The sequence below is a fragment of the Gymnoscopelus braueri genome (genome assembly GCF_963280865.1).
Source record: "Gymnoscopelus braueri genome assembly, chromosome: 6".
Taxonomy (NCBI): domain Eukaryota; kingdom Metazoa; phylum Chordata; class Actinopteri; order Myctophiformes; family Myctophidae; genus Gymnoscopelus; species Gymnoscopelus braueri.
In genome coordinates, this window is record NC_137607.1 from 17,095,920 (window position 1) to 17,118,979 (window position 23,060).

At 39.4% G+C, this 23,060-nt stretch overlaps 2 protein-coding genes across 4 annotated transcripts; both read left to right on the forward strand.

Annotated features, from left to right (window-relative positions):
• Nucleotides 1-2,182: 2,182 nt before the first annotated feature.
• On the forward strand, nt 2,183-8,070 carry glrx2 (glutaredoxin 2). 3 transcript variants are annotated; one of them, XM_080430247.1, is made up of 4 exons: nt 2,183-2,199; nt 4,127-4,184; nt 4,846-5,022; nt 7,614-8,070. In XM_080430247.1, the coding sequence occupies exons 2-4, from the start codon at nt 4,128-4,130 to the stop codon at nt 7,779-7,781; spliced, it is 402 nt and encodes a 133-aa protein (XP_080286373.1). In that variant the 5' UTR covers nt 2,183-2,199; nt 4,127; the 3' UTR covers nt 7,782-8,070. The 3 variants fall into 3 exon arrangements, with proteins under 3 accessions (XP_080286373.1, XP_080286372.1, XP_080286374.1); XM_080430246.1 differs by lacking the exon at nt 2,183-2,199 and adding an exon at nt 2,232-2,400; XM_080430248.1 differs by lacking the exon at nt 2,183-2,199 and adding an exon at nt 2,250-2,262.
• A 2,658-nt stretch (nt 8,071-10,728) lies between these two features.
• Nucleotides 10,729-21,102, forward strand: uchl5 (ubiquitin carboxyl-terminal hydrolase L5). The gene is made up of 11 exons (XM_080431482.1): nt 10,729-10,913; nt 12,500-12,563; nt 12,652-12,757; nt 14,061-14,186; nt 14,399-14,460; nt 15,392-15,522; nt 16,403-16,466; nt 17,532-17,634; nt 18,588-18,701; nt 19,423-19,521; nt 20,406-21,102. The coding sequence occupies exons 1-11, from the start codon at nt 10,838-10,840 to the stop codon at nt 20,448-20,450; spliced, it is 990 nt and encodes a 329-aa protein (XP_080287608.1). The 5' UTR covers nt 10,729-10,837; the 3' UTR covers nt 20,451-21,102.
• Nucleotides 21,103-23,060: the final 1,958 nt, after the last annotated feature.

Here is a 23,060-nt window from a genome sequence, read left to right on the forward strand (position 1 = left end):
CCAATATAACTGTGTCATTATGTATTATCTTGACCTACACTAGTGGTTTGGGATGGGTATCGTTAGGATTCCTAACAAGTCCGGTTCTGGTTCTGCTTATCGGTTCCGGTTCTTAACGGTTCCATATTTCGGTTCCAAAATGGTATATATATAAGAGGTACATTTTTTATTTAATCGGGATGCACCGAATGGAAAATTCTTGGCTGAAACCGAATACCGAATATAGGAAAAACTTGTCCGAAGGCCGAATACCAAATGGCTGATTATTATAATGTTTTTAATATACATTTTTGTCAACGCAAGGCCGAAAGGCATGGCGAGAGAGTATGTTTTGCACCCTGTCCATCCGTGTGTGTGTCCGTGTGTCCATCTGTGAACAGCTAATCTCCCGCACCGTTGGCTTGATCGCAGCGAAACTGTGCACACACACTCCCTTGATGCCAATTCAGAACCTCTTCCCCAAAATGTTCACATGGGCCTGTTATAGTGCCACCAGGAGGCCGCTTTTTGCAAAACACATTTTTTGACAGTACTCCTACAGATGTTGTCCAAACGTAACACAGTATCTGTATAGTCATTTATATAGCGCTTTTATCCAAAGCGCTTTACATAGATTGTGCATTACATTCACCCATTCACACACACATTCATACACCGATGGCGGAGGAAACCATGCAAGGCACCAACCTGCTCATCAGGAGCAATTAGGGGTTCAGCGTCTTGCTCAAGGACACTTCGACACTGTAACTCTGGGGGAGCCCCCCCAGCCCGGGATCGAACTGGGAACCTTGCGGTTTCCAGTTCACTCTACCCCTGAGCCACTGCCTCCCCTAAATTCCCACTAGGCCGAGAAAGAAATGCAACTTGACATTTTTTAAATGGTGGCGCTATAACAGGCGGATTCGTGTTTTTATGTATAACTGCAGCGATCTGTGTAAAACTTGGTATGTGCACTCCCTAGACGCCAAGGAAAAACCTTTGCCCTGCATTTTTCACATCTGTCTTTTATAGCGCCACCAGGAGGCCGACTTATAGAAAACACATTTTGGGATATTACTCCTTCAGATTTTTCGTATTCCATCCTGATTGGCTAAGATTGACATCTAAAGCTTGCAGGAGTGGCCCCTTTTGAACAAAATGCCGCAAATCATGAACCGATTGCGGGGAAACTGCATGCACATTTGCACTACTACATTGAGGAAGAAATGCCACCCTTTCCACATTGGTCTGTTATAGCTTCACCAGCAAGTCTAATGTAGTAAAATACATTTTTGGAACAAAATGCCTCAAATCATGAATGCAGTGTCCGATTGCCATCAAAGGCCTAAGAAGAAATGGCACCCTTTTCACATTGGCCTATTATAGCGCCACCAGGAGGCCACAATAACCTACCTGACCTGACGGAGACCTGTGCTCCGAGGAGCACTTTTTCTTGTTTGGGCTTGTTTCTAAAGTGTGGTTGTTTATTTGGGCTTATTGTTTTAGCCTGGGACCAGATGAATCTGCCAGTGCAAAAACGCAGTAATATAGTCTGGCCACGCGAGGCTATTATTGTTTCTAAAGTGTAGTTGTTTATTTGGGCTTGTTTCTGAAGTGTAGTTGCTTATTTGGGCTTGTTTCTAAAGTGTAGTTGTTTATCTGGGCTTGTTTCTAAAGTGCAGTTGATTATCTGGGCTTGTTTCTAAAGTGTAATTGTTTATTTGGGCTTGTTTCTAAAGTGTAGTTGTTTATTTGGGCTTGTTTCTAAAGTGTTTGCTTATTTGGGCTTGTTTCTAAAGTGTAGTTGTTTATTTGGGATTGTTTCTATTGTGTAGTTATTTGGGCTTGTTTCTAAAGTGTAGTTGTTTATTTGGGCTTGTTTCTAAAGTGTAGTTGTTTATTTGGGCTTGTTTCTTAAGTGTAGTTTATTTGGGCTTGTTTCTAAAGACCAGACGGCACCAATGCAACTAGTCACAAGTTCGCAACTACTTGCAACAAAACAGTTTTAATGCCAGTCCACACCAATGCAACTCCTTGCAACTGCCATTGGGGATAATAGTTACAAGCAGTTGCAAGTATAGTTGCATTATGTTGCAAGGAGTTGCATTGGTGAGGGCTGGCCTTAAAACCAGGCTCCTTGTTTCTCTCGCAGAATCTGGCAACGCTGCCACAGAAAGCTTGCGTAAGAGACTACTTCCGGGTATCCACACATGACGTAAGGTAGGCATTCATCATTGTGCTTTAATGTGTAAACAACGCGCTGCCCACTGTGTCAGTCTAAACGTGAGCCCGTTATAACCGCATGTTTCATCTCGACCGGCTGTGGGGGGACTCTGTGTTATTGGCCTGTTCCTTATTCTGTACCATGATTGTTGTTCCAGGAGGATGTCTGACTAGACTGGCATGGAACGGTTGCCGAAGGTCATTCCTGCTTCTACTTATTACTTAACCACCACTTCTCTGTAGCTCTTTAAATGAGTTTAAATGAGTCATGTTGAATAACACACAGTGATCATGTTGCTGTAACAACACTTAATGCTGTTAAAACAACTAACTTGTGTGCAAAGTGTTCTGTCTCGTTGACTGGTGCATGGCTCTCAAACTTTTGTCTTGACTGATTAATTATTTGAATACTTTATTAGAAGTTTGCAGAAAAAAGCACATGACAGACAGTACAGTTCTATACAAGGTCAGCAAATAGGATTTAAAACCCAAAGAAAACCTACAGGCTTGTTTCCATTGGGGTCCTATTTGTCATTGGGGTCAAGGACCCCCAAAATAAATGATTATGTATTTGGCCGTGGACCCCTCATCTTCAAAAAAATATTTAGGTGCCAGGGACCCGCCTGCAGAAGCAAGCATTTGAGTTAAACCTTTTCAAAATATATATACATATTCAAAGATTTGCACTAATCATGATTCTTCAAAAATAGCATATCTACTGTACTAGTCCTGAAACATGACTGTCATGTGAACCATGGCTACTACTGTACAAGCTCATAGCGTGGCACGAAGTGACGCCCTATATGAGCTTGTAGATCTGCTATTTTCCCACCAGAAGCAAACATTTGAGTGAAAGATTTTCACATAAAAAAATATATACATATTCAAAGATTTGCACAAATGTTCATGATTTTTCAAAAAATAGCAGATCTACAAGCTTGTAGCGCAGCACAACGTGTATGAGCTTGTAACAATGTTAACACACATTTTGCTGGGGCCCCCCTGGTACCTCCTCAAGGACCTCTTGGGGGTCCCCAGACCTCACTTTGAGAACCAATGTTGTGACGTTTCCACTGTCACCTGTGCAACACTGCTCCCACATCAACAGAATGCATGTCATGACTGGTGTTGATCAAGAGCAGATTGTTAATTGCAAAGGTGGAAAGTAACTAGGTACTTGTACTCAAGTGTTGTGCACATTTGAGGAGTTTTTACTTTACTGGAGTATTTTAAATTTTCAATACTTTTACTTCTACTCCACTACATCTCAGTCGAGGCAAATATTATACTTTTTACTCCACTACAATTATTTGAAAACTTATTTTTTATTATTACAAAACACGCATTAACCACTTCATCCCTATATACATATATTTGGCTAATTGAAAATAGCCGATCTACAAGCTCACAATGCATTGCTGGGATCTTGTAGATCTGCTATTTTCAAAAGATCTTAATGCATTTTGAAACCTGAAATGGGACTGTCTACGTCCTGAGTAGTTTTACTTTAGCTATTTAGATACAATGTGAGTACTTCTTCCACCGCTGATTAATTGGATTGTCAAATCCTAGATTAGCACTGAGGTTAATCCTGGGCAGGTGTGTGAGTGAGTTGTAGTGGAAGGAAGCTACAGGTCAGACAGCACAACCACGGAGAAGAAGATATTTGCTCGCTAACTGACGATGGAGTTCATTTCTGGATGGCCTGGCATCTTCCAATGCATAGTCCTGTTTGTTCTAATCGTAGACCTCACATTGGTTTCTTCTTTCAGTGTCTTCGCATTTATAAGGTCATTGTTTTGAACCTACGAGTAGAGACAGAGCTCAATGGGAATGTTAAACTCTTCCTGTGGGTGAAAGAAGCACACTGGTACTAATGACAGCAGGAGGACAGATACTAATTATTGTTTTTTTTGTTTTTCAGAATGGGGAATTTCACATCATCTGGTCTGTCCAGTTCATCATGCACACAGTATGTTCAGGTACGGTGATCAGATGTTTAACATCTTGGACTGTGGCGGAGCAAATTCAATTGTGTGTGTGTATGCGTGTGAGTGTGAGTGTGTTAGCCTTGGATCAAGAAAGACTATAACATAGATGTATTCTATCGAGTCTGACTTTTACTTTGGTATCTATGATATGGAAATGTCAAAATGGATAAAATACATCTATGATAGTCTTGATTCTACAGTGTAGTTGCGTATTTGGGCTTGTTTCCTAAATGTTGTTTAAACCAGTGGTTCTCAAACATTTTCATGTCAAGAACCCCCCCCCCCCCCCCAGGATAATATGTATTTGTCTGCGGACCCCCATCTGAAAACATTCTATACCCGGGACCCCAGCATCAGATTTGTGTTGTTAAAATGTTAAAAAAAATATTCCACATTGTCTTCAAGCTTTTTTTTTTATAGCAGATCTACAAGCTCACAACGCGTTGCGAGCTTGTAGATCGGCCAATATGTGACCTATATTGTCGCTTCTTTTGATAGTCTTGAGCCAAGGTTATGTATGTATGTGTGTTGACTCTTAATTGCATCTTTTTTTGCATCATCCTTTTCTAGGCTATGGTATGTGATGGTGCATACCATGGTTTTGTGTTCTGCTGATTCATTACTGCTTTACCTTTTCCCCCTGACCTTTCAGGAGGTGGTGTCACACAACTGTGTCGTAATCTTCTCCAAGACGACGTGCCCCTATTGTAAAATGGCAAAGAATGTTTTCAACGAAATCGGTGCAACTTACAAAGTGATCGAGCTGGACCAGCACAACGATGGGAGGAGGGTGCAGGAGGCTTTAGCTCAGATGACCGGTGCTAGAACGGTACTTGACTTTTTTTCCTTCATATTTCAGGATCAACTATATTCACTGATGTTCAGTCGCTTACCTTTTTTTACCCTCAGCAGCAGGGGTCGGCAACCTTTTTGACATGAAGTGCCAAGTTGTCATTCTCTTGATAGTCAGTGTGTCATATAAATTAAGTTTAATTATGACACCACATCAAAATTGTATATTTCCATCTGATTTTGATTGTCCATAGGCTATACATAACAACCTTTATTTTTTTTCGTCTTCTTTAGAAATATTTTCTTTCACATCAGGATGTAATGATCATTAGACTCAATAACCTCACCTATCTCTCTCAGACTCCCTTCCCAGTCAGAGTTAGGAGTTTGAATGAATGTATAATTATGTGCAGGACGTAATTTGTATATAGATAAAATGGTACAATGGTAAACGGTGCATTTATATAGCGCTTTTATCCAAAGCGCTTTACATAGATTGTGCATTACATTCACCCATTCACACACACATTCATACACCGATGGCGGAGGAAACCATGCAAGGCACCAACCTGCTCATCGGGAGCAATTAGGGGTTCAGCGTCTTGCTCAAGGACACTTCGACACTAACTCTGGGGGAGCCCGGGATCGAACTGGGATGTAACTTTTTTTTAATATATATTTTTTTTAAGTAAAAACCTCTCTCTCACACTTATGCCAGTGTGCCAGTGATCACCCTCCCCTGTGCCAATGTTGGCACCCGGTGCCTAAGGTTGCCTACCCCTGCTCTACTTAACTAAAGGGATAGTTCACCCAAAAAAATATTTTTTTCTATTGATTACTCATCCTATTGAGACTTGAATTCATGGTTATGTTTTAGTTTTTGTCGCAATCCTAAGCCAATAATTTGATACCGGTCCGCTGGTCATCAAATTATTGTCTTAGGAATGCGACAAAAACAAAAAATATCCATGAATTCAAGTCTCCATGGGGTGACTAATCGATAGGAAAAAAATATGTTTTTTGGGTGAACTATCCCTTTAACAGTCTACACCAATTCTCTTCGCAGAAAATAGCTTATCTATTAGCTCACATTTCTTGCAGAATGTTGGCCCCTGGCCAGGTATGGCAGGGTTCATGTTAAACGTTATATAACCCACTGTTGAGGAATTGGAGTCACTTTATATTTCTAACATTGAAGTTTATTACATGATATGATGGGAGAAGTACATTAAACACACTGGTCAGCGGTAAAGTAGTTGTGTAACAAGAAACAGGGATATTATACATAAAAAAGGTAAGAGATAAGCTTTGTGCCACAGGACCATTCTAATAAATACCAGGCCTGTGCAGCATGGTGCCGTCTTGATTCTATAATAATCAGAATGATTTTGAGAACATATCTTAAGGCCAAGAGTGAGCAACATGAAAAACAAGACAGTTGGGCCTAAAAGTATATAAGTAATATAAGTCATTATGCCCACACCTCCTCTTAGTAGAAAATCAAACAAAACTGTTACAGAGACAAAATTGAAAACAGCCTATACATGGTCCGCTCCTATTTTCCCTTTATTACAAAAATCTTTGCCGATCTACAAGCTCACAACTTTGCATTGCAACAATGTTGTGAGCATTAATCTCGTGTTGTGAGCTTGTAAATATACTATTTCTGGTGAGTTTTTGCCTATTTTTGCCAAATGTTTGCCTAATTTAACATGCCCAGAAGAGGGTCGCTGACTTAGTTATTATTAGTAATGATTATTGCAGCAATAATTAAATATTATTATTTTGTATCAGGTCTGAGACGAGACCAATTTGGGCAAGTTGTATCTTTTTAATAAAACCACATATTATTGGTCAGACATACTATTTGATTGCATTCCAAGCAAACCATCTCCGATGATAGTGTAATCCACAATAGAACTGTGATCTACAAGCTCATAGAAAGGCACCGAGTGCCGCGCTACGAGCTTGTAGATCTGCTATTTTTGAAAAATCTTGAACATTTGTGCAAATCTTTGAATACATATATTTTTTTAAACAAAAATTTAACTCAAATCTTTGCTTCTTTGCTTCATAAAATAGCAAATCTACAAGCTCATAGGTGCCACGCTATGAGCTTGTATATCTGCTATTTTTGAATAGTCAAAGAAATCTAAAATGACACAGATGCGTTCCCGCCGGTGTTAATGGGCATTTTGTAGAATCCCCCAGAAGCAAAGATTTGAGTTGAAAATGTTCGCTTTAAAGAAACAATATAATCAAAGATTTAGACACATTTTCACAATAAAAAATATATATATAGCAGATCTACAAGCTCGTAGCGTGGCACTCGGTGCTCGCTTGTATATCTGCTATTTTTGAATACCCAAAGAAATCACACAGATGCGTTTCCCGGATTGAATGGGTTAATATGCCTGATGTATTCACCTGTTTCCTAGGCTGTGTGTTTTCCACTTCCTGTCGATTTGATCCAATGAAATACAATGAAACTGGTCAGATGACCAATGATATCCAATGAAATCGACAGGAAGTGGAAAACACAGCCTAGGAAACAGGTGAATACTATCTGCTCTGGTCTACCTGACATGCATGCGATAATGTGGTCACATGTCCCTGGTTCACTTGCAGGTGCCAAGAGTCTTCATTAATGGCAACTGCATCGGCGGCGGCTCCGACACCAAGCAGCTCCATCAGCAGGGGAAGCTCTTGCCCCTGATCGAACAGTGCGCTCCATGCTGTGCAGCCACCAACTCCGAGGGCTCGGGCAGTGGCCAATTTGAGTCGTCCACTAAATGACTAGCCGTTCTTGTATTTCTTTATCATCAGCCTGTATTTATTGAAAGTTTGCTCGATTTTGTGCTATTAATTGTACACGTCTCGAGAACTTTTGTGTTGTTTATTTATCAAAATGCGTTGAACGTTTTATTCAGTGCCACAGTACCTCTTCATGGTTTTCGGGTATGATTAAAGCTGCCATATTTTGAATAAGGACTCTTGAATTTGAATTGTGCTGACGTTTCTTCTGCATGGTTTGATTTATTGTACATAATGAATGATGTAATAAATTGCAAGATCTCTGAACACAGCTGGAATCCCATAAATATTTGGAAAGCAAACGCGGATGTTTCGGTGCCATTGGGATTTTATTGCATTTTGGGTAGACCGGATTTCATTTTAATATTCTTTCTATGTTGCAATTGTTTTAATGCAATGATATCGAAAACACTGCACTTTCACACATCACGCTTCTCAATGTGCTCTTAATAGCAATTTTGCATTTCAAAGCATTTCCATCTGAATTGAGCTTAGAATTACTCAGCAAGCATATTGTACAGGGTTTGCTTGGCTAAATTAACAGAAATAAACATCACATCAATAAAACCATACTATCCTGCTATAGGTATTATTCAGTGATTAAACTCTAAACTAATTTTTGTAGTATGTATTAATGTGGTATTGGGTTTTATTTAATCGGTTCAAAATTAGAAATGGAAACACATGCCACTGTTTCCCGTCTGGCTGTCATCCTGTTCTACCAGTTTGCATCGTGGCCACATATTAAGTTGGTAAAACAAAAGTACATTTACTCAAGTACTGTACTTAAGTACAATTTTGAGATATTCTTTTACTGAAGTATTTCCAATTTTCTGTACTTTTGCTTCTACTCCACTACAGAGAGACAAATATTATACTTTTACTCCACTATCATGTGAAAACCTAATGCCAGTAGTTACTAGTAGATTTGACTTATTATTACAAAACATACATTAACCACTTCAGCCCTATTTCGGCCATTTTAAAATAGCAATGCGACGCATTGTGAGCTTATAGATCTGCTATTTTCAAAAGACTTATACAATTTATAGATTTGAACACTTGTGAAATGGGACAGTACCTTCTACTTTTGGTCTCGCGTTCATTCCGTTTCGTGCTTTTGATCGCCATCTGCTGGCTAAACAAAATATAGACAGTGAGGCCAGTGGTGGAAAAAGTACTCAATAAGTTAAAGTATCAATACAATACCCTATTGTAGAAATAATCTGTCACAAGTACAAGTTCGGTATTCAAAATGTACTTGTGTAAAAGTACAAATGTATTGTAGATCGGCTATTTTCAAATGGCCGAAATATGAAGTGGCTAATGTATGTTTTGTAATAATCCAAATCTACAAAGTAACTAGTAACTAACGTTTTCAAATAATTGTAGTGGAGTAAAAAGTACAATATTTGCCTCTGAGATGTAGAAGTGAAAGTAACTGGAATTTGAAACACTTCATATAAGCAAAAATACCTCAAACTTGTACTTAAGTACAGTACTTGAGTAAATGTACTTACTTTCCACCACTGAGTGAGATCCAGCACCATCTTTGTTGCTGCTGTGAAGCCCGATATGCTCCGTCGTACGGCGGTGTCGCGCCACGAATATAGCCGATCTACAAGCTTCACGGCGCTTCGGATGCGACGTGCTGTGAGCTTGTAGATCGGCTGTTTTCGACACGACGACACCGTTGTACCACGAAATAAATCGCGCAGAACGTGCTCACACAATGTTGCCATGTCCGCTTATTATAAGCGACTTTTGGCTTGTTTTTCTGTAAAGTTGCTTGTAAATATTGTTTATTTAGGCTTGTGTCTAAAGTGTAGTTGTTTATTTGGGCTTGTTTCCTATATGTTGAGAAACCAGTGTTTCTCAAATATTTTCATGTTATGGACCCCCAAATTAATAAGTATTGTCCCTCTACAACCCCCATATGAAAATGTTTTGTGCCACGGAGCCCTGTACCAGAGTTGTGTTGTTAGAATGTTTCAAAAATATTCCAAATATTCCACATTTTATTTCAAGATTTTTATGAAAATAGCAGATCTACAAGCTCACAACGCCATTGTGAGCTTGTAGATCTGCTATTTTAATATATAGTAACATATAGTATATAATATGTTTAACGTGCTCATAACGGCCTGGTGCCCTAGTTACTTCTTTTGGGCTTGATTCCATAGGGTAACAGGACAGGTGGGCACCAAAACCATCTGGGCACTAGGGACATGTGGGCACCTGGACGAGTGGACACTTAGGGGTGGAAATAACTGGGCACCTGGACAAGTGGGCACCTGGAGAGGTGGGCACCTGGACAACTGGACACCAAAACTATCTGGGCACTAGAGACCAGTGGTGTGATCTAGTTTTTTTCGGAGGGTATACGATAATTATTCCCTGCACGACATGCGCGATACGCTATCGCGTTTTCAATGGATGAAATGGTTATTAGACTGTATACGCTTTCCCCCCAAAAAATCTGCACTGTATACGGCGTATACACCGTACCACGGTAGAACACATCACTGCTAGAGACATGTGGGCACCTGAAGAGATGGGCACCAGGACAACTGGGCACCAACACCATGTGGGCACCTGGACGAGTGGGCACCTGAATTAGGATTCGTGTCCACAAGTGTTTTTAAATTTTACATAGCATGCTGCTTTGTTGTTGGCAAGTGATATTTAACCCACTGTTCTTTAAACTCCCAACTTCAGGTGCCCATTCTCGTCCAGGTGCCCAGTTATCTCCACTCCTAAGTGCCCACTCGTCCAGGTACCCACATGGTCTTGGTGCCCAGCTGTCCTGGTGCCCAGTCATCCCAAAAAGATGGTGCCCAAGATGTCTTGCATTCTTTCATAGACCTGGTTGCTTATTTCTCTCTCAAAGTCTGGCAACAGTGGCACACATCAACATTGGTTGCCAGGTCTCTACCACACACCTCATCATCAGCTACAGTCTTGTTGTCTGTGGTTTGTTTGTACCAGGTGTTTGTTGTTGGTTCGTTTTTTACACGTTTGGGTTCAGATCGTTCAACATGTCTGGAAGTGCAGGAGAATGGTGTCTGATGGAGAGTGATCCTGGAGTGTTCACAGAGCTCATCAAAGGCTTCGGTGAGTGAGTGAACGGGTTAGCTTTGAAGGCTAGCATGGAAAGCTGCAGTAGCTCGGGACAAAATATGTATTTCATACTGAAACAAAAGCACATTTTCAGTCAAATACATAGACTAATTATGTGTCCTTGTGCGATGGAAGCATACATTTCGGCATGGTTGCTTATTCAATGTAACGTGGCTTGTTGTTAGCTATAGCTTGCAACTAGCAGAGAAGCTTCTTGCAGCCACACGACGACGCCGTCATGGATGAACTTCAACCTGGTGTTTGCACTTTCTCCCTTTACGGCCCCATACATCTACACAAACGTTCAGATTTCAAATATAAAGTGCTTACCCCATGACCACGGATGTTATAATTATATACGTGCCCTCAGAAGTACCCGTATCTTCCGTATTGTTCAATAAAAAGCATTTTAATCCGATCGGTGGCCATTTTCTAATAGAGGTACAAAGTATCAAGAGTGCAATGCCGATCCCAACCGATAGGGTCTTGTAGTTGAAAGCATATGGCAAAAAAACAGAATGGCCACTGATCAGATTGAAATGCTTTTTATTGAACAATACGGAAGATACGGGTACTTCTGAGGACCCTTACACTATTGCAAAATTCGTGGCAATGAGGTCAGCACTTTATATTTGAAATCTGAACGTTTATTTAGATGTATGAGCCGTAAATGGCGAAAGTGTCAACCAGGACTTCAACCAGGTTGAAGTTCATCCATGACGGTCATGTATCAGGGCTAGTTGTTAGCTAGCTTGCAACTAGCAGAGAACAGAGAAGCTTCTTGCAGCCTGTCTTTAAAATGGTCAAATCAATAATGGAGAATAATTCGAAAGAATGTGTTATTATTCCAAAGACACTTCCTAAACGTGGCCTGTCTGTCAAAACCTCAACCTTATGTAAAGTTGCATCAGTGTTGATGATGCATATTATGGCTCATATTGACAGACATGCTAGTTAGTTAGCTACACAGTTAGCTAGCATTACTCAGCGTCCATATGTGCGGGTGAAACAAACCCTCCTCCAGTGGTGGAAAAAGTACTCATGTTTTACTTAAGTAAAAGTATCAATACTGCAATGTAGAAATACTCTGTTACAAGCGAAAGTGTGGAATTCCACAATTTACTTGAGTAAAATAACCAAAGTATTGGTATAAAAATATACTTAAAGTATCAGAAGTAGAGTACTCATTATGCAGAATGTCCCATTTCACAAGTTGTCAAATGTATACAAATCTTTTGAAAATAGCTGATCTACAAGCTTACTGTGAACTTGTAGAGCTTGTGTAGATTGGCTATTTTCAAATGGCCATAATATGTATATAGGGCTGAAGTGGTTAATGTACTGTATGTTCTGTAATAATAATCAAAATATACAAAGTAATTAAAGTTTTCTAATAATTGTAGTGGAGTAAAAGTACAATATTTGCCTTTTTGAGATGGAGTTGAGTAAAAGTAAAAGTACTGAACATTGGAAATACTGTTTCTTTATAGAAAAATAAAAATACCTAATTACAGTACTTGAGTAAAATTGTGCTTAACCACCCCTTTAATGAAGGTCCTTTGTTTTGGTGTGGTTTTCAGGTTGCAAAGGAGCCCAGGTTGAGGAAATATGGAGTATGGAGCCAGAGAACTTTGACAACTTGAAGTAGGTTTCACAAAGCCCGCACATCCATTTCTAATATTAATTTAGCTTCATGAATAAAACACTTTTGTTTTAAATGTTATTTTCCCAGACCATGTCATGGGTTGATTTTCCTGTTTAAGTGGCAGCCAGGTGAGGAGCCAGCAGGATCCATTGTCCAGGATTCAAGACTTGACAACATATTCTTTGCCAAACAGGTATGTCTCCCAACTTAACCCATGCGACACAGATGCGTCCCCAGACCAGGGACGCATCTGTGTCATTTTTCGATTTCTTTGGGCTATTAAAAAATAGCAGATCTACAAGCTCGTAGCGCGGCACTGAGTGCCACGCTACGAGCTTGTAGATCTGATATTTTTGAAAAATCGTGAAATGTTTGTAAATCTTTGAATATAGATATATTTTTCAAAGCGAACTTTTTTTAACTCAAATCTTTGCTTCTGGGGATTCTACACATGTCTTCTAAATCCTAACAGTGTTTTAATTTTTATTGTGTTGCTATAATAGTGGTTCTCAAACTTTTTTCATGTCAAGGACCACCCAAAATGTTGTTCCAGGGACTCCCCAGAAGCAAAGATTTGAGTTAAAAATGTTCGCTTCAAAAGTATATAATATACATTCAAAGATTTGCACACATTTTCATGATTTAAAAAAAGGAAAATGGCAGTTCTACAACCTCTTAGTGTGGCACCGAGTGCCGCACTAAGAGCTTGTAGATCTGCTATTTTTGAATAGCCAAAGTATAAAATAATGGTTAAAGTGTTTACACACAGATGCGTTTCCGGCTTTAATGGGTTAAAGTCCAAAACAATGCCATTCTACTTAGCCTTGATACAAGACTTATATTATACGACAGTCTTGGGAGTTATTTCAAAATAGTCTTTGGGGTTCCGTACATCTACATAAACGTTCAGATTTAAAATATAAAGTGCTTACCTCATGGCCACGGATGTTACAATTATGTATTGTTCAATAAAAAGCATTTTAATCCGAACGGTCTCAGATTTTCTCTGTATTCCTTCGAATCCCCCAATGAGGGCGGCGCTGTTGAAAGCATCATTTGGGGGAAATGAAGGAATACAGAGAACATCTGACAACGATATGCAACCTTCAAAGTTTGTATCAAGTAATGTAATGAAGTGTTGTGCGTATCTAAGGGCTGTCACAATTATGACATTTTACATGACGATTAATTGTCACTCAAATAATTGCGATTAACAATTTAATTGTATTTCTGTCGTTGAAAATTACATTTCTATTTGGCTTTTAGGCTTTGAAGTTGCACATGGCAGATATGACAAATACTGTAACCTACATATGCAAATAAATTACTAGCATATTTAATAACTATACTTTCTAGAAAACCTTAATGGTGGAACTAGCCGATCAGCCGATCAGTTCCGTAATTGCGACAGGCCTACGTGCGCATAGTTATTTGCTATAGTGCTTAACTGTAAACATGAAATAAATTAAATTAACATGTCCCTCGTTTATTTCCAGGTCATAAACAATGCTTGTGCTACCCAGGCGATAGTCAGTGTGTTGCTCAACTGTACCCATTCCGACATGTTGCTCGGAGACACCTTGACAGAGTTCAGGGAGTTCTCGCACAGTTTTGACGCTGCTGTAAGTTCATGTTTTTCTTTGTGCGTCAGTAGTATTGTGTGTGTTTTTTGTCTAGACAGCCTTGACATTTGGTGTTGCCTTTAGGGCTTAACGTTTGGTATTTTCTTTAGATAGTATTTGTGAATATGACACATTTAGTAGCCTATTGCCTTGACCAAGCTAAGCCCCCTGACACCATTACATGCACGGTTTGTGTCTCTCTCTCTCCTTAGATGAAAGGTTTGGCTCTCAGCAACTCTGAAGTTATCCGACAAGTCCACAACGGTTTTGCCAGGTAAGTTGATCCTCATATTGATCTCCCTTTGATTGCCTGGCTGCTGCTGGTTGTTCCTGGTGAACATTCATAGATATTGGCCTGTTTGTTAGGCACAACTTAGAGTAGGAAATGTGAGCTTCTTGCAAACATATTGGTCACCATGCAGTGTTGTATTGCCTTCCCACCAGATGGTGGCACTCTAACACTTTAACATTTCAGAATCTCTTTAACATTTCAATTACAAGTCTCAAGTCATGTATTTAGACTCTTTATACTTGAAAACAAAATCTACTCTAATGGATATACTGAGGGTAATCAACATAATATAAGCTAATATGAGAGTCAGTTTTGTTGTAGATGATACACAATTCAAATGGTGTCAAATCACAGCAAGTTGTCTCAAGACAGTTTACACAGAAACCCAACAATTCCCCCCTGAGCAAGCGTTTGACAGTAGCAAGAAATAAAAACTCCCCTTTGACGGGAAGAAACCTCAAACAGAACCAAGCTCTCTAGGGCAGTGGTTCTCAGCCTGTGGGTCGGTACCCCCAGGGGGGTCCCCACATGATTTTTGGAGGGTCCCCAGATGACGGTGAAGTGACAATTTAAGGACTTAATACCCAAAATTGTGAAAACTTTGCTGTTTCACACATTTTCACAATATTTATGTGTGGAACCGAGTCAAACTAAATGTAATGCCTCAACTTCTACAATTCCAAGTGCTTGTCAGGGTGGGGGGACCCCAGTTCAAATATGATCATTTTAGGGGGGTCCCCAGGTCAAATATGAATCATTTTGAGGGGTCCCCTGTTAAAAAATTATCATTTTGGGGGGTCACAGCCTGAAAAGGCTGAGAATCACTGCTCTAGGGTGGGAGGTCATCTACTAAATCTCCACTGTTAACAGGTGTAATGCATAATACAGTGTGTGTGTTTGCTTCCATCTCCAGACAGCAGATGTTTGAGTTTGATGCAAAGTCTTCAGCGAAGGACGAGGACGCCTTCCACTTTGTGAGCTATGTTCCTGTAAACGGTAGACTATATGAGCTGGATGGACTCAGAGAGGGACCAATTGACCTAGGTAAGCATGGGTTATCTGTTATTGGATTACTCTTGCATTTATTCGATTTGCTGCTTCTTAATCAGGTTTCCTGCATATATTCCTCCAAGGATGGCCGTTTCCAAGCGAGAGGATGGGAAATGGAGCACTATTGGCATTTATTTTACCACATGGCCAAAGGCCAAGCTGTTCAGTACAGGATTTTTACATACTGTATGTGTATATCTGTCCCCTTAAAAGTGATCATAGCACATGTCACAAAACGGATGCACCTGACACCATGAAAGCTCATACCTGGTGAAGTAAAACCTTGTCATTTAAGAGCCTGAAAGTTGGGTTGTAGTTGAATGTCTGTGCACATTTTTGTTGATTTTTAGTTACGCCATCATTGTTAGGGTTAGCATTGTTATTTGTGTGACTTCATGCACAAACTGCACACATAGTAACTTAAAATTGATAGCTAAAGTTTGGACAGGGAGGCCACGCCATTATTAAAATGTATTTGTTTATGTTTGTAATAGGCTCTCATAGTTAAAAAGCTGTTCAGACACCTTTCTCATGTAAACTAGTAGGATTCATGAAAACCTTGGCAAACCTGCCAATTGTTGTTCCACACAAGGCTTAAATGCAATGAGGTGGCTGACTCGGTCAGATGTTGCTTATATACACAATACACATGGTAGTGAAATGTATAATTATTCCCAAACAAACAACCATTTAGGTCATACTGTGTGTTAATGAAGCTAATTTGAGCTCATTAGGCACAGCCCATTTAATTGAAAACTTTCCATTTCATAGTGACAAATACCAACCATTATACATGGACACCTGGAACGTTAAAAAAACAAAAGATAATGTTTCTAACTCCATCGGCATGCCTATTTGTGTTTTTTTCCTCCAGGTGCATGCAACCAGGACGACTGGATCAATGCAGTACGTCCAGTGATTGAGAAGAGAATACAGAAGTGAATATCTCATTGATTTTATTTGGAGTAATTTTTATTTTTCCAAGACCTTTCTTCTTCTTTTTACCTCTTGTTTGTTTTTAACCCATTTAAACCGGAAACACATCTGTGTAACCGTCTTAGACCATTATTTTATACTTAGGCTATTCAAAAATAGCAGATATACAAGATCATAGCCGCGCTATGAGCTTGTAGATCTGCTATTTTTGAAAAATCGTGAAAATGTGTGCAAATCTTGTGTGTATATGGTATATTTTTAAAGAAAACATTTTTAACTCAAATCTTTACTTTTGGGGGTCCCTGGAACAAAATATTTTTAGATGGGGGGCCCGCGGCCAAATGTATATAATTTTGGGGGTCCTTGACATGAAAAAGTTTGAGAACCACTGATATAGCAGTTTTTCAGAAAACTGTTAGGATTTAGAAGACATTTTGTAGAATCGGAACCTTAGGCCTTAATGGGTTAAAACCTGGATTATATAACTATCCAGAATAATTCCACTTCCACAATTATGTAATTTGGATTGGACTTGGCTTGTTTTATTAACTACTGTGTGCACGTATTTAAGGCATAACCTAACCGTGACTGTGATAATATCTGGCCCTCCAGGAGTGTATTTACACTTACCTTTTTTGGCGACGGACCTCAAATAGATTCTTTGCTCTTTTAGATATTGTTGATAAGAGATACCTAGGAGATGACTTTAAAACATCTGGGAAAACCTTAGCCCTCCTCTAATCTGTCTCTTTTACTTTCACTTAAAACATTTTTATTGGGTGTTTCCTCAATATGTTTTGTAGGCTTCCAAGTTTATGGAAGATGTTTATTTTTTTGGGGCATTTCTGATGGTCTTTGACACCATATGTGGTAAGAGGAGGCCTAATGGGTTGTGATTTAGAGTTGTTTCTGTGCTTAATATTTTCCATGCGGCGATGTTTATTTTTTTTTCTGTTAAAAGTAATTTAGTTTTCCTGCTAATAAACTTAAAAATAGCTTCTCTTGTTTGACCATATACGATGTATCACTCCATAGTTGAAGTACGTTTTCCTACCCTTTTCCATCAGGTACAGTGAAGGAGAGATTCGGTTTAACCTGATGGCCATTGTGTCAGACAGAAAGATGATATACGAGAGGAAAATCGCAGAGCTGCAGACCCAGCTTACTGAGGTGAGTGGTCTCCAAAGAAGGACATGTTGGTTTTGTGATTGCATACGTTTGTGGCCACTTGAAAAAGGATTTGCCCCATACATGAATTGACGTAAAGTAAAGCTTAAACCTTTGTAGGCCGTTTAAGCTGTCCTAATGTTCATGCAAATCATGAAAAGCTTAATTCTTTGTAATTCTGTATAGGGCTCTGCATTCATTTTCAAACATTTGTGAGTCCATATTAGGTTTTCATATGAAGCCCCTATGCACGCACGCCTATCATTTGAGCCGGTTCTCAACTTGATAAAATGCATGAGAATTATAATCGCACAGAAAGAGCTGGAAAGCTGGAGACACACTTACACACGATAGGGCAATACACAGCATTAGCACAAATATAATGAAAACAATGTCAAATGCAAGCTGTGCGATGTGGTACCAAATTGGCTTTGAAAATGAAGCATCCAACCGCCCATTACTAGTTCACTGCGGGATCGTATCGTCGCGTTGACAAGCGTGCATTTGAGACCATGGTGCTAATCACAGAGACGGATAGACTGAATAAACGCCCCCGTCCCGTAAATCGATTACAACTCAAATTGAAGGAGACTGTTCAAGATCTCCGCAAATTTTAAAAGCTGGCTCAAACCACAGACGCATGAATGGCACTCACAAGTCTAAATCTGATGTCGCCGTGACCTGTGAGTATGTTTTTATTTATTGCCGGCCAACTAGGGGTGGTGGGTTTGAATATTCACCAGGACACTACAATATTTAAATTGGATTTTGCTCAGTAATGCCCGTCCTTAATCCTGTCGTTTTCATTCACCTTACATTTTTAGCAATGACCACATCACAACTGGTTAAGATATGCTCTAAATACTTGTAAATATTAATCATTAGTAGCTACTCTGCATTTTTTGTTCAAATTAATTTTCTGTAGCAATTACAACTCATTATGTTTCTCTTTCCAGGATGAGCCAATGGACACAGACCAGAGCAGCACCCTTCTCAGCTCCATCCAGTCAGAAATAGCCAAGTACCAGCTCCTTATTGAGGAGGAGAATCAGAAACTCAAAAGATACAAGGTGGGGTTCTTTTTACATTTTAGCATTCATGGTGAATGAATCATAAGCATATTATAACAAATATTTGTGAAAAATACATTTCTATATTTGTTTTAAAAAGAGCAGATCTACAAGCTCATTCTGATATATTCTGAGCTTGTCGATCGGCTATTTTCGAATAGCCAATGTATATATAAGTGATTTTGATGCTTTATGAACCTAATTTGTGGAACCCCCTCAAGGACCCCTGGGTCCGCTCTAGACACCAACCTTATTTCATATTATATCATTGAACTTAGCTTGGATTGGTAGAAGAGTAATTACTAATAGCTTACAAACAATACTGGAGGTAATTTGCTTAATCACTAGGCGTCCCTAAGTATAAATTCAGTGGTTTATTTGGTAAGTCAACGATTGTATACAAAATTCCCCCCTCCAATATCACTTCAGGAGAGCAGTCACATCACATTGTGTTTGGTGCATTGAAATCAATTGTATCAAATCAAAGTGAAAGAAATGATGGTTGGTTTGTACTAAACAAATGTCTTCAGAGTGAAACGGTTGATTTTCGGCTTTTTTAAAAGTACTTGCAGCATGATAGGGTATAATGTGGCTGTAACTATAACACGTTTACCTAGAGTAAATTCAGAACACTATGAATTATAATTGATGTTTGCACAATGAACATGCTATGTACATTTGTACAGAATTGTAAAGCAGCACTTTGACTCTCTTCCTATAGGTTGAAAACATTAGACGAAAGCACAACTACCTACCTTTTATCATGGAACTACTGAAGACACTAGCAGAGTACCAGCAGCTAATACCTCTGGTGGAGAAGGTAAATATCTGTCTTGTTTTTTTTCTCAAACACTTTATTATGTCCAGTGGTCGACGTAGACTAGAGAGGCATTGCACCTTGACATGTTGAATAGACCGGGAACGCATCTCTGTCCTTTTAGATTTCTTTTGGCTATTCAAAAATAGCAGATATACAAGTGCCGCTCTATGAGCTTGTAGATCTGCAATTTTTTTTTATACAATCGTGGAAATTTGTGCAAATCTTTGAAAAAATATATATTTTAAAGCAAACATTTGTTACTCAAAATTTGGTTCTGGGGATTCTACAAATGTCTCCTAAATCACTTTTTTCATGTCAAGGACGCCCAAAATGACATATGTTTGTCTGCGGATTCCCCACCCCTCCCCCATCTCAAAATATGTTGTTCCAGAGACCCACAGAAGCAAATATCTGAGTTAAAAATGTATATACATATATTTAAAAAGATTTAAATTTTGCCCACATTTTCATGATTTTTTTTCCAAAAATAGCAGATATACAAGCTCATAGCGCGGCACTCGGTGCCGCGCTATGAGCTTGTATATCTGCTATTTTTGAATAGCCAAAGAAATCTAAAATGACACATGCGTTCCCGATGGCTTAAAATGCTTGTCTTCAAAAAACAGTTGGCTAACCTGCAGCTGTCGGCGCCCATATTGTATGAGAAATGTTGCGAAAAATCTCATGTCTCATTGAGTTGATGAATGACTCTTTAGCCATGTTTGGCATGCTCATTTTAAACTAAAACCTCTAATATCACATAAAAACACATAATATCAATATTTTGCTTATTAGAATTATGGAGAATCAATATGTGTCATTGATCTAGCATGAATGTATTAACGGAAATTACATTTCCCCCCCGTCTTTCTCTGTGTCCCAAGGCTAAGGAGAAACAGAGTGCCAAAAAAGCCCAAGAGGCAAAGTGACAGCGCACGCTCACACATTCTTCAGCCGCACATGCAAAGTTACATCAGTTGTCATATTCACGTCGTAATGGGTCATGGATCGTCTTCAGTTCCACTTCCAACCCGCCTTGGTATCCAGTGAACCAGTGATTCTCAAACATTTTCATGTCAAGGACCCCCCAAATTGATATGTATTAGGCCGCGGACCCCCACCTGTAAAGATGTTGTGCCAGAGACTCCCATAAGAGAAGATTGATATTGAAATGTTCCATAGTTATTCCAAAACGTTCCACAATTCTTCAAGATCCCCCCCCCCCCTCCCTGAAAATAGCAGATCTACAGTACAAGCTCACAGCGCATGCATTGTGAGCTTGTAGATTGGGTTAGAAATAGGTTTAAAGGAGTTATTATTTTTATGCTATATTAGCTGATTTTGCCTGGGACCCCCTGAAACCTCCTCAGGGACCCCTATGAGTCCCCGGACCACACTTTGAGAGCCACTGCAGTGAACCACCCAGATACGCATTAAGAGCTACCGGTGCAGCAGAAGCGACTGAAAGACCCCTCCCCCATCCGCATATATATGTCCATCATCTGTACTGCATGATTGAAGGAACAATGTGATCAAATGATGTTCTGTCTTATTTTCATAATAAAAAATATCTAGATGTTTGAAGAAGTTTTGGGCCCATATTATTTTCATGATCAAGTTATTTAGATTTTTTGGCTGAAATTTATGGTTGATTCAGCAGGCCCAGTTTTCAGTGGTCGCACAGCATATGGACAGGTCTCTGATCACACGAATACCTTAACCCATTAAGGCCTGAGTTCGATTCTTAAAATGTTTTCTAAATCCTAGCAGATTTTTGAAAAATATATTAAATTTTTTTTTACGATTTTTCAAAAATAGCAGATCTACAAGCTCGTAGCGCGGCACTCGGTGCCGCGCTATGAGCTTGTATATCTGCTATTTTTGAATAGCCAAAGAAATCTAAAGTTGACACAGATGCGATCCAGGTCTAAATGGGTTAAGTGTCCCAACCCGTTCGTATCCATATGTTGCGCTTGGTTTTGTTAACTATACATGAGTAGTGTCCCTATATTCATAATAGGCAAACCTTTGGCGAAAACAAGTTCAACACGTCCTACTGTGATGTGTTGTGAGCTTGTAGATACCGATACATTTTTAAGGCTGATATTACCGATGTGGTGATCGATTAATCGTGCATTCCTACTCCATAGACCAGGGTAATAGTACTTTATGAGTAGCCATGTTTGTCTCCTGTCCAAAGCAATGTGTCTGTTTGACAAGCTATACAGTAATTGTATTATACAGATTTCGCTTATAGAAAATATGAATCTTGTAACGGTTAAAACCTTTGAAGCCCATATAGTGCTTATTTCAGGAAACATTTTGTGAAAGCCCAATGGCCAGTTTCTATGTCCAAATAATTGTGTTAATTAAATTAGGGTTTATAGAACAAATTAAGTTTAATGAGTAATGTGGAAGTAGGGTATTTCTTCTGGTAGTTCACTTTAACTACAATATGTTCTGACATGTTTAAGTATACCTTTAAAGGGCGTTGTCATTCATCCTTTAAATTCTGTTAAAATATACAGTTTCTAATAATCTTCATATACAAATAGACCACAATCTAACTTCACGCCACTTTGTTTAGAACGTGGCGGGCATTTGTCGGCTTGCGTAGTCTGACGTATTTCTGTCGCCTGACTGTGATACATGGCCTTTTCTATTTTTGCCATCACTGTGTTTACATAACACACTTGTTAAGTACTGCTTGGATCTGATTCCACTATTCTGTTGCCAAGTTCCATCGTGGCAACAAATGAAACTCACAGGTTTTACTACTAGCCGGGGAACAATGTGTATTCTTTACCAGAAAATCAGGCCATGCACATTATGCAAATAAAAACGAGCACATGTCAAAACAAGTGCTCCCTTCTTTTGCATTCTTATGCATACATAATTTTGTTTTACTTTAGGTAAAACATACTTGCTTTTGTTATTAATAGTTTTTTTTGTTTTTGCACTCTATCCTTTTGGTTTTCATGGGAGTACACAATGCAAAAGTAAAGGTAGTAGATGAGTACCAGACACAGACACCATCCTTTTCTGACCTGTAGTATTTGTGTGTTGTTCAAACTACGATGTCAGTGATTTGTATTATTTATACACGCACCATTTTGACACTAAGGCTATTACCGTCATTCGTAGTGATGCTTATAGAACAAGTTTAAATAGTTTGAAGGGTAGGCGAGCAGCCAAGTGACACACTAAAGTCTGGCCATATGGTACAGGACCCATGCTGGAGAGACGGCAGCATGTTGTGAACTGGTGTCATTACACCTGTGAAATGTCACAACAGCAGGCCAGCGGTCTGACTATACAGAGCAGCTCTCTGACAGAGAGCATCAGGGGAGGTGTCTGGGTACTGTCAGTGCTTACAATGAGCTCACGGTTGGGAACAACCGCTGTATTTAGAGACGTGCACCAGACAGAGCTGAACATAGGCTGCTTGTCAGTCACAGTGTTCCCTTTTCTGCATTTACAGTACAGTCGGTACACAACACCATTTTTACAGGAACTCGTCTGCAATGACGCAGAGCCAT

Bases quoted from the DNA above. Each gene is read 5' to 3' on its own strand.
- glrx2 (XM_080430246.1), top strand. From the start codon at position 2,282: ATGTTTCATCTCGACCGGCTGTGGGGGGACTCTGTGTTATTGGCCTGT. The intron at 2,401-4,126 runs GTCATTCCTGCT...TTTGTTTTTCAG, and splicing joins GCATGGAACGGTTGCCGAAG to AATGGGGAATTTCACATCAT. The intron at 4,185-4,845 runs GTACGGTGATCA...CTGACCTTTCAG, and splicing joins CATGCACACAGTATGTTCAG to GAGGTGGTGTCACACAACTG.
- uchl5 (XM_080431482.1), top strand. From the start codon at position 10,838: ATGTCTGGAAGTGCAGGAGAATGGTGTCTGATGGAGAGTGATCCTGGA. The intron at 12,564-12,651 runs GTAGGTTTCACA...TTATTTTCCCAG, and splicing joins GAGAACTTTGACAACTTGAA to ACCATGTCATGGGTTGATTT. The intron at 18,702-19,422 runs GTGGGGTTCTTT...CTCTTCCTATAG, and splicing joins AGAAACTCAAAAGATACAAG to GTTGAAAACATTAGACGAAA.